The sequence below is a fragment of the Ictalurus punctatus genome, chromosome 19 (genome assembly GCF_001660625.3).
Source record: "Ictalurus punctatus breed USDA103 chromosome 19, Coco_2.0, whole genome shotgun sequence".
In the NCBI taxonomy this organism is placed as follows: domain Eukaryota; kingdom Metazoa; phylum Chordata; class Actinopteri; order Siluriformes; family Ictaluridae; genus Ictalurus; species Ictalurus punctatus.
In genome coordinates, this window is record NC_030434.2 from 14885957 (window position 1) to 14897116 (window position 11160).

The 11160-nt window shown below is 36.9% G+C and overlaps 2 protein-coding genes across 4 annotated transcripts; one reads left to right on the forward strand and one right to left on the reverse strand.

The window, feature by feature from the left end:
• The first annotated feature begins 318 nt into the window (after positions 1-318).
• Positions 319-1825, forward strand: LOC108280123 (achaete-scute homolog 4). 2 transcript variants are annotated; one of them, XM_017494884.3, is made up of 2 exons: positions 319-488; positions 578-1825. In XM_017494884.3, the coding sequence occupies exon 2, from the start codon at positions 582-584 to the stop codon at positions 1116-1118; it is 537 nt and encodes a 178-aa protein (XP_017350373.1). In that variant the 5' UTR covers positions 319-488; positions 578-581; the 3' UTR covers positions 1119-1825. The 2 variants fall into 2 exon arrangements, with proteins under 2 accessions (XP_017350373.1, XP_017350372.1); XM_017494883.3 differs by having other exon boundaries at positions 320-488; positions 575-1825.
• A 5595-nt stretch (positions 1826-7420) lies between these two features.
• On the reverse strand, positions 7421-10838 carry sapcd1 (suppressor APC domain containing 1). Of its 2 annotated transcripts, XM_053688374.1 has the most exons (5): positions 10609-10838; positions 10106-10258; positions 8629-8781; positions 8151-8214; positions 7421-7626 (listed from the first exon to the last, which is right to left on the reverse strand). In XM_053688374.1, the coding sequence occupies exons 1-5, from the start codon at positions 10693-10695 to the stop codon at positions 7607-7609; spliced, it is 477 nt and encodes a 158-aa protein (XP_053544349.1). In that variant the 5' UTR covers positions 10696-10838; the 3' UTR covers positions 7421-7606. The 2 variants fall into 2 exon arrangements, with proteins under 2 accessions (XP_053544349.1, XP_053544348.1); XM_053688373.1 differs by lacking the exon at positions 8151-8214 and having other exon boundaries at positions 10609-10836.
• Between the last annotated feature and the right edge of the window lie 322 nt (positions 10839-11160).

Consider the following 11160-nt stretch of genomic DNA (forward strand, 5'->3'; position numbering starts at 1 on the left):
TAGGTGAAAACTCCCAAGTCTAGTTTATTCACAATAAAATAAGTTAGTCAAACACTTACTCAGCCTGCACAGGGAACAGTATGGCTTCTCTGAAAAAGACCCCCCTTGGCATATTTTATTTAATCTGAATCAGATTTGTTTCTGTGTGTACTTGACTAAAAACATCCATGCAGTGTGACGTTTCAGGAGAAGGCCTGCCTCTTTATACATGTAAGACTGGAGAAACGAGATGGTCTCCTCCCACTGTAGTGCAGGTATCAGTTATCTGCTTATCATATCATCTGTACCCAGACATGAGCAGGCTACATCATAAAGATGTGTCTTATTTTAAGACCACACCCACTGCTACATAGTGTCCAGTCATGTAAAATTCCTGAAGAGAGGAACAACTTGTTGGCTTGAACACTAAGGAGTCTGGAGTTCAAGTATCTATGATTTACATCAACTCCAAGACCAACTGCAAGGATTGGATAGCAGTTTGTTGCAAAGTAAGAGAATCTTTCTTTTGTTGTGATTTCATTTTGTAAAATTTGTGAATTTATTTTCATTTCAGAAGGTATAATATTTCTCTTAGCAGACAAATGGCTGCTGACCATTTGCAAGACTTTGCAGAGCGAGGGTCCTATGTGCGGCCTTTAACTTTTGGTCTGTGCATGGAACATCAACACTCACCATTCAGAGATGCACTAAGCCTCCACTTTCAGCAGACTTACTTTGAGCCAGTCTACAGCCACAGATACACTGGGCGCTTCTCCTACTTGCACTTCCCCACACCCCTGAGCATGTACGACTGCTCCTTTGAACCAGCGTTCATCCGTAAACGCAATGAGCGTGAAAGGCAGAGGGTCCGTTGTGTGAACGAGGGCTATGCACGGCTCAGAGAGCACCTGCCTCAAGAGTTTGAGGATAAAAGACTGAGTAAGGTGGAGACATTACGAGCGGCCATCAGCTACATCAAACATCTGCAGAATCTCCTGGAGCTGCGGCTGCCAGATGCCATGATGGAGCTGTCACCCGGGAGCGAGAGAGGGACTGAAGCTATGATGCAGCTCACAGAGTGTAACAGTGATGGAGAGTCTAAACACAGCCTGAGTGACAATGGGGAACCATGCTACTGAGCAGACTCCATCACACAGACAACACAAATAGCAGCATGGTCCATATGAAGTCCATAATGATGGACTATTCTTTTGTTACCACACACAAATAAAATCTGTGGAGAAGGATGGCTTTTATAATATACTTTCCTGATGATGTTAAATATGGTTTGCTTCCTAATGTTAGACTTTTTAGATCTTGCTATCTAGTTACAGTGGATTTCATCAAAACCAGAATAACATGAAAATCCAATTTTAACATGCACCTTGTTGTTGCATTAGTGCCATGTGAGTAAATCTGGAGAAGAAATTGGGAACGTAAATCAATAAACAGGACTGATATGCATTTTGGGGGTTGCTATGATAAAAAAAAAATAAAGTCATGCAAAATTTTAACACATTGACAGTGCAGAAAAGAAATGAAACTATGTGCAATATGCTTCAAACCAGAGTTACAATTATTTACGGTCAATTTTCATGAGTTTTCATTTCATTTTCATGTTCCTTTCTTTGCATATTAATGTATGCATGCACACAATATCCACAATCAAGAACCCACACCAACTTTTGAGTATCAAACTTTTCATGAAAAGCAAAATGCTGAAATAGTTATTATTACATTTTTGTTTTTTGTTGTTTTTGTTATTTGCTGCTATTCTCAACATTAATGAGATTGTTTATAATTTGCTAAATTAGTTGGACAAAATCAATAAATATCATAAAGCATACTGTGCTGTTATATTTTGTGACAAGGTCTTCTTCATTAAAATGAAAGGCACACGGTGTGAATTTCTCAGTTAGGTCAGCTTATGGGATAGATAACTGAGAGGAAGTTTTTTATTCATCATTTCCATGTAATTTTCCAGCTAATAATTTTAGAATGTTTTCTAAATGTTATGGTTCCAGGAATGTTGTGAATCAAACCATTGTTATACAGTACAGATGTTTTCAGAATATTGCAAGATTAATGTTTTAAAAACACACACATACATACACACACTCTGCACAGTTTTGTGGTTAACTGCAGAACTTAACTAGCCAGGGAAACCAACGCGGGATAACAAAACGGATTTTTGCAGGATGGTAAACCCTATGAATATAAATGAAAAAAATTAACACATAATCTAACAAAACAAAGACCCTAAACATCAAAATAATGGGACTCATATGATAGCAAAATAGCACCTGCTTTACAGGTGCTATTTTACTGATATTTCTGAGAAGCAATAATAATAATAATAATAATAATAATAATAATAATAATAATAATAATAATAATAATAATAAACAAAAGTCCACTGTTAAAAAATTAGATTTTTGAAATTGAATTATGTTAGGGGTGTCAGGTTATCAAATGTATCTAATTCCAGTTACGCTCCTCTGGTGTGATGAACAGCATGTTCATTTTACTTCAAAGTGAGAAACAGCCATGACAGCATTAATGTATTAATGATAGGAGTGTATCAGAGGGAGAAGTGTTTCATCTCATATTTCTATTAACTTAGGGCTATGATTTTTGCATTTTCATATTCCTACTGTGCAACTGTTCATTCCATTTTTATTCAACACCACATGGGGTTCTTTTGGGGATATGATTTAACACCAGAGGAAGACAAATTTTCTCACAATATTACATTCTTATAAGCTACAACACAATGGCAGCTCTACATCATTAGATGTTATTAATTTGAACTCCTGTACATAGCTACATATTCATTTCAATGTAATTCCCAAATAATTTATAGTAGTTAAGCCTGGAGTTCAAGAGGTTATCTGTGGTGCAGGACAAAAAGAAAAAGAAAAATTTATACAAATATAATTTAGTAAAGCATTGCAGAGCATGTTCTTCTTACATGTGTACTTTAATAATTATAGGCATCAATGATTTTCCCACTGAATTGTGATGCACTGAATTGTTATTTTGTATCAAGTAGCAACCAGTGCTCCCAATGAGATTAGATCATTACAGTTAGTGTTAAATTATATTTCAGTAATGGATTACAATAAGGTTACTGTTCGTAATTAAGTCGTATACATCTTGTTGACTACGTGATTAATATCATGTCCAATTATTCGAATTTAAAATGTCAGTGTTGTTTGTATAATACTGTATATCTTCATTTTAAACGTTATGTGTAAATCTAGTTTGTATTTTAATAGACATGCATTGAAGATTCAAGAATTTCATCAACCAAAAAAGCAACATAGTTAATCATTCCTGTAGACGCAAGATATCATCAAAGATCTCCCAACACTGGGATAAAATCTTTAATATCAGTATAATGTGGACCAGAATTCATCAATATTTGATTAAAAGAAAGATTTGACTTTTTGTGTTTTTGCAACATTTTGATAGGGCTATGTCACATTCACCTTCTCATTTCCACATCCCTCTAAATGCATCTACAGTAAGCTGAATAATAGCTATTGGTATCCTTATTATTAAGGAAGCATCTCTTTTGTGCAGAGGAAGTGGAGGAATAAAATAATGCAAGCCACAAAAATGCACCCCCACCCTCCTGATATCCACTACCTGTTTATCCTTCACGCTTAAGCAGACCTGCATGGATGTGGTTTGCATTTCCTATTGCAAATCTATCGCCCAATCCACTAAACCCACAAGTTGACTGGCAATTATGGGAGGGAGGGCAATTGCACCAGCAGAGTTCAGTGTCAGCGAACCATTGCGGGACGGAAGAATGATCTTAACTCTCACAGAAGTGTGACTGATCCAACAAAAGCTGTTTACAGCATCCTTGTGAATAAGAGGCAGTAATTAATGGTGTTGCTGGTACTCTGGCCTTGACGGTTCAGCAGCAGGCCTGCTGGGACTTTCGCACATTAAAGTATGCATTAGGGTGGCAATATGCCTCAGAAAAAGATCTTTATCGGCCAGAAAAGCCTTCTGAATTCCTTGGTAGGAGACCTGTGGTTACTTTTTGCTGCGTGAGGTAGTCAAGCCACATGGTAAAACAAGTTTCAACTGCAAATGCAACAAGCATTAATCAGCATGTGTTGTCTGAGTTTTACTTTGGAAAGTTTAGTCAGGCTGAAAATGGCAAAGTAAGTACATTCATAAAAAGGTACATTTCTAATGTTAAACAGTTCAGGAGCCAGCAGTGATTATCCCTGGAATCAATCACAAAGGCTGGGAAAAAAGAATGCATGAAAAATTAATAATACTAGATGTCATTAAATTAAATCATGTAATTGACATCTTCCATATAAGATTACAAGAAATAATTATGTATCTCATTTGCAAACACAGTGTCATAATCAACTATGCAAATGTCCGTAGGCTATCAATAAATGATAAGCTCACACCAAAGCAGAGCAATGAAAAAAAAATCTGCAGTGGGTTATAGTTAGGTACTTTAGAGCTTTGTGTAAAACACCTTATAGAACAGTCACACAAACTTCCCATATGAATAATCACAATTCACATGTAAAATTTAAACATTTGGTTTTTAGACACTTCACATATTAGGTTTCACATGTGGAGTTTTCACATGTGGAGTATTGCATGTGTGATTTGTGTATTTTCACTTGAGATTTTATTTATACATGATTCATTACGTTATAATGTAGGACATGTGATTTTATTTATCACATGTTATTAATATGACAGTTATTGGAGTTCACATGGGCAATTTCAGGGCATAACATGTTGAAATGCACTTTCACATGTTTTTCATATGTAATCACATATTACTCACACAATCACATGGGAAATGTATGACAAAAGACAATGTATGACAAAAGACATGAAGAAAATGTTAGTTCTCAAACCAGTTTCTTTTGTCTTATCATGGATTGAATAAAGTGTCTGTTTATTCTGATGGTTTATTGTACATTATTAAAGTACATTGTTTAGAAACTACTATGAATTATTCAGTAACTGCAGTGCAACTAATAGGAAATATGTTTAGTAATGAGAGTTAAGAATTTAAGTCTAGACCCATACCTCCTGGGATATTAAGATGTTAACGAGTGTGATTTTGGTCATACAACTGAAAAGCTCATACAAAATTCCATATTTGGGAGAAGAGTTCCATACCAACAGAGAACGGCAAATCAGGCCTTCAATTGTAATTCCCATTTTACCAACATTACTTTCAGATGTTGGTGTTTTGTACTGAAAGAGAAAAGTTAATCCCACCCCTTTGTAAAGGCTATAATATATATATATATATATATATATATATATATATATATATATATATATATATATATATATATATATATATATATCCATCCCATAACTGTCAGATCAGTGTCCACAGTCTTCATCTTATGTGTTTTCACTGCAGAAATGTTGTATGGTATGATGAATCTATTCCTACAACTTGTAGCCACATGCTCTGCTCAAAGCGCAGTTGTGTTTAGTCTCAGCACACCTTTGCAAGTGTGTTTATTCTTTTGATGAAGAGAAGACTGTGTGTGTGTGTGTGTGTGTAAGATGTGAAGATAGTTCTTATCAGCTCCACTGAGATCAATGGGGGACCACCAGGGTAGGAACCATAACATGTGGTGACAGGATTTTCTTCGTCAGCAAACACAAATAAGACATAAGCGGCACAGAGGAAACCCAAGCACTGCTGCCAGTAATACAAGAGATTAAAATCTTAGCATGAGCAGCACACATTAGATGAACGTTCATCTTTCTCTGTTTAATAAGTAATTGAAAGCTAACTGACAGGGCTAAACAAAAACTACATAATGTATGTATGGTGGACAGCGAAAAAGCTGTCTGATAGAATATAAGTTCGAAAAAATCCAGTTTTCTTGTTGGTTTGAACTAGTCTGACCATTCTTCTCTGATCTGCACTGACAGAACTGCTGCTCACTGGATTTTTTGGTTTTTCACACCATTCTGAGTAAACTCTAGAGATTCTTGTGCAAAGACATCAGCAGTTTCTAAAATATTCAAACCAGCCCTTCTGGCACCAACCACCATGCCATGGTCACTGGGCTCAATTGTTCAAAGGCTGGGAAATTGTTTTGAGCTTGAACTGTATCTGCATGATTTTATGCATTGCACTGCTGGCACATGACTGGCTGATCATTGGCATGATTGGAGGTGTTCCTAATAAATTGGATGGTGAGTGTATGTAAGCTTTTTTTCTCTAAATCATCAATACAAATAATATTTTTCCTTCTCATACGCTCTGAGATCTTTCCAGATGCGTGCTGAGGTGGGAGTGTTAATGAGATGAGAAAATGAGACAGACACTAAAATCATGCTTCTGTTCAGTAATAACAAGAGATAAACAAATACATGCAAACAAATGCATCTTCTCCCTGTGCTTCAGGGTTTCCTCTGAGTACTCCGGTTTCCTCCCCTAGTCCAAAGACATGCGTTGTAGGCTGACTGGCATTTCCAAATTATCTATAGTGTGTGAGTGTGTGTGTGAGTGTGCCCTGCGATGGGTTGGCACCCTGTCCAGGGTGTCCCCCGCCTTGTGGAGGGTGTGCCCCAGTTTAGGATAAGCTGTATGGAAAATATATGGATGGATAGTATATAATTACATACCCTTGTATGAATGTGTTGACAATGCTGTGTGACTGCTTTTTCTTTATGTCCTCTGCTGCACTCTAGTGTGAAGCTGAAGAGTTGCAGTCCAGTAGCTTTGGCGTTTTAAATAACCCCTTTGTTCTGTTTACTACTTAGAAATGGATGTACTGTTCAAGGATTATATTGACTTTGGGCAGCTGAGACAGAAAATAATATTTGAAGTGACTAACCTTTAATATATCTATGCTTTTAGGGAACAGTGAAAAAACAAAACCAATTCTCAAGCCTGAGTATGCTCCTACCAGCAAGGTTTTTTGTGTGTGTGATTTTTATTTATTTTTTAAAGCAGTTGGCCTCACCATTTTTCACCACTACTTTTAATCCATTTTAATCTGAGGTCACAATGACCCAGTCTGTGTAATATTAATATGAAGTGGGGTTTCTCATTTTTCATGTTCAAATATACCAATCAAATAAAGTTTCATGTTGAAAACATGTTCTTAAGGTTCCTTAAGGATACAAATTAGAAAGAGACGCATTGCCACTGGTCACAGCAAAACAAATATTTGATTTAAGAAAGTATGAACAACTATAAATTCACAATTCACATTTGTATTCAAGGAACACCATCTAACTTTATTAAGTAAGAAATAGTAAACAGGAATATATTAAATGACAAATGTACTTTTTTCCAAAAATATTTACAACTGATACAGTAAGTACAGTAAGACCACAGATTTAGGTTGTGTGTTTAAAAGTACATTCAAAAGCACATTCAATATCACTTTACAAAGATGGAAATTGAGTATTGTATATCTCTGTGTGTGTGTGTGTGTGTGTGTGTGTGTGTGTGTGTGTGTGTGTGTGTGTGTGTGTGTGTGTGTGTGTGTGTGTGTGTGTGTGTGTGTGTGTGTGTGTGTGGCCTCAGAAGTAGTGTATTCTATCCTGTTGTTGAATGAGTATCTCTTTCTCAAACTCCAACATAGAAATCCTGCTATTCTTCTGACTCACCTCCTGTATTTAAAAGAACAGAAGAAAATATTAAGACCTTCTTAACAGAGTCCACTCAGTGTTGTCATTTCAATTTGTCACAGTTTTGTTTTTGTTTTTTTACAATTGCTAACAAGCATTATTCCTTACTAAGCTCACATTTTAAAAACTCTTCCTGTACAAACAAGCATGCTGGCACATCAGTTCATTTAACTGTGGATGAAACTGAATTGCTAGCTAAAAGGTGACCTAAAAGATATTACTTTCATATGATGTAGTTAATATATATATATATATATATATATATATATATATATATATATATATATATATATATATATATATATATATATATATATATATATATATATATATGTATATATGTGTGTGTGTGTGTGTGTGTGTATAAAATCAGGTAACATGTGGCCCATGAAACTGAATAAGCATGATTCCCTAGATCCATGGTGAGTTCAACTGAACTGAACTGAAGTGAATCAATGTTTTCCAGTGCTCTGGGCATTTTTCAATCTTTCACAGGTATGCAGTACCCATGATTGATTGGCTCAGGTGTGTTGGCAGCAAAAACATGCAGTGTCCAGATTCCCTGATGATCTGCATTGAAAAACATTGATCTAAAATTACTATAATTACATAAAGAATTAGAGGACAAGACTGGAACAAAAATGATCATATAAATATACAATATATTTTAACAAATGCTTTAATTGTATATTTTACTATCTTAAAACTTAATGCTTTGCTTTTTGTTTACATTACAACCACATCTAATCAAATGGCACCACAAAATATAGAGAGAAACTGTTCTATATACTGCATTGTAATATTGTCATGGATTTTTTTTTTGTATGAGGCAAATTAGGGTCATCTCTGCATAGTGGACTGGACAGAACAGGTTGTCTAATTCTCTAATTCTAACTAGCACTGAACTCTGTCCACCCCACTACTCAAGTGCAATACATTTTTGTCCCAGATCTGAGCCCAGGGCTCTGCAGTGCCTTCTCTCACCTGGGTGAGTGTGGCATTTTTCCAGCGCAAATACCAGTCCGAACCGTCCTTCTCATCAGGGGCCACACTACACACATATGCATTGTTCAGCAAACTGCCCAGACTTCCGTTCACACGCTGCATAAAGGAGCGTAACGCACACGACCGGCCCTCCTACACATACAACCACAGCGTATCACTCTAACTTGGTGCAGACACTGAAAGAACATTATTACATCTGATGATTCTATTAACAGGTCAAACTCCCTTGCTATCATAATTAGCCTTTCAAGGGAAAAGGAATTAACCATCACTACAAGCTAAATACTTTTTGATCACTGAATTATCTCAAATGGTCCACAGCTCAAACACACACAATCGGCAGGGATTATCAAACATTTTACTGCCAGGTATTGCAGGTTTGTCTTATGAATATGGTCTAGTTGTTGAAATATTAGGCATGTTACACAAAAAGAATATTATATTGGAGCCAAGGCTTTTAATGGAGAATAAAAACATTTGATTATTGAGTCAGAGGACAAGAAATACTTTATTATGTGTGAAATAATTTATACCATGAAAGTCCTGCAATAATAATTCACAATCAGCACTGTGTCAAAGGTGGTGGATCGGAATTGCAGGAAATTTGTACCTATATGTCACAGGCAAGCTCAGATACAATGAACATCATTACACCACAGCTTTAAGCATTACAGAAGAAAGTCTGACTCCATGGTGACCAATCAGGAGAGAGAGAGCAAACAGTTTAACACTTTGCTAATTCTAGATACAACCTCACCCCGATGCCTAATAATACATTTCTTCATCTTGGAAAAGCACTACCAGTGTTTATTCTATTTTTACTATGGATCTTGTTATTAAGTCTTTTGGACGCACTGTGTATTTTTGATCACATCTGCTGTGTTAGGTTCTTACAGGATTCCACAATATCTCCCTTTCTGAACAAACTGAAATGGGGCGGAGGGAATGGGTAATGGGTGTAGTGTCTATATAAAGACTGCCAGGATACCCACTTACTGTAAACAAAGACAAGTAGTCTGACCTGAACTGCAGTTTTCCAAATGGTTTTTTCTCAGCCACATAATATACTTGTGCTGATGCCATTGCTTAGACCAATGCTTGTTATGATGCTTTACATATTCTCCATAAACAAATTAACTATTGCCACTTCAATCCAATTTAATTTAAGTAACCAGTCACTAGGTTTGTACAAATATCAATTCTAATCATGTCGAAAAAACAACAGTTGTGGACCTCACTTTGGTCAGTGTTTTCTTGGAATAATCACAACTGCAGATGTGTTGCAAGAGCTGTGATCTCTAATGAGTGCTACAATACAGGTGCAACCAACAGTACCTCATTAAAACACACTATAGCACTAATTGAGGTAGTCATCTCAAGATATCCTTAATTCCTGTAGTTATTATAAGTTTAATGCTTATAATCACATATTGATGGATGACAAAGATTTGTTTACATCTTCCTCATCATGTTCTCTTGTGTCCATCCTTGCATGCCTCTGGGAAACGTGATCAAGCTGGTGTTGATACCAGAACCGAGCCTGTTCCAGGACCTGCAGCCCACTCCATAGACTGTCTTTCTCTCTCTCCAGAGCACGCAGTTTCTTCAGCTATTAGAGACACACTGTTAACTGACATCCATGACAACAACATTCAAGACATATGGGCTGAGAAGAATGGTTATAGAATATGGTGTAAAGAGCTGCATGGTAGAAAAGTCAGTTTCTGTGCTAGAAGTTAGGGTTAGAAGACAAATAGGTTTTTTTCCAGCAGGCAATTGAAGAATGAGCTGGTGTTCTGGTGCTAGTGTGTGTAAATAAGACGAGCACACTTTACTTTTTGTATAAGAGAGCTTCACACACAAGCAATACATAGTTACATCTTTACCTTTATATCTTATTAGGTATCATACCGTCTGACTAAAATAAACACACACACAGACCCACACAGAAAGCCTCACCCAGTGGAAGTATCGCAGCGCATCTGAGCTGTACAGGCTGTTCTGCAGAGGGACGATAAACACCGTGTAGGAGCCATCACATGCCATATGCACATACACACTGGGACGCCACGTCCACACTCCACTCACATTACACAGAAGAGACAGCACAGTGACAAACAGAAAAGACCAGAGAGAGCAAAAGAAATCCTGTGACAGGACAATCGACTCAGTAGGCAATGTTTCGCTGGGAGCGAAGGGGAGGGACAGAGATTGGGAGTGGATGGGACAGGAGCCATAGCTGCTTGGAGCAAAGCCAGTGAAGAATTCCACACTCCAGTGTGACAGTTGCTTTAATAACCCTGAGACAGCAGACTAAACTATAATGAGGACAAATGCAGGAGTGAGTGAGCAGGAAGTTAGACTTGGAGCAGTTTATGTAGGGACAGGAGAGAGAAGTGATGGGAAAGATAGTGTCCCAAATATAATAGCTGTTTCCAAGTGCCCATGGTACAGTGTAGGCAAATGTAACTCTCTCTCTCTCTCTCTCTCTCTCTCTCTCTCTCTCTCTCG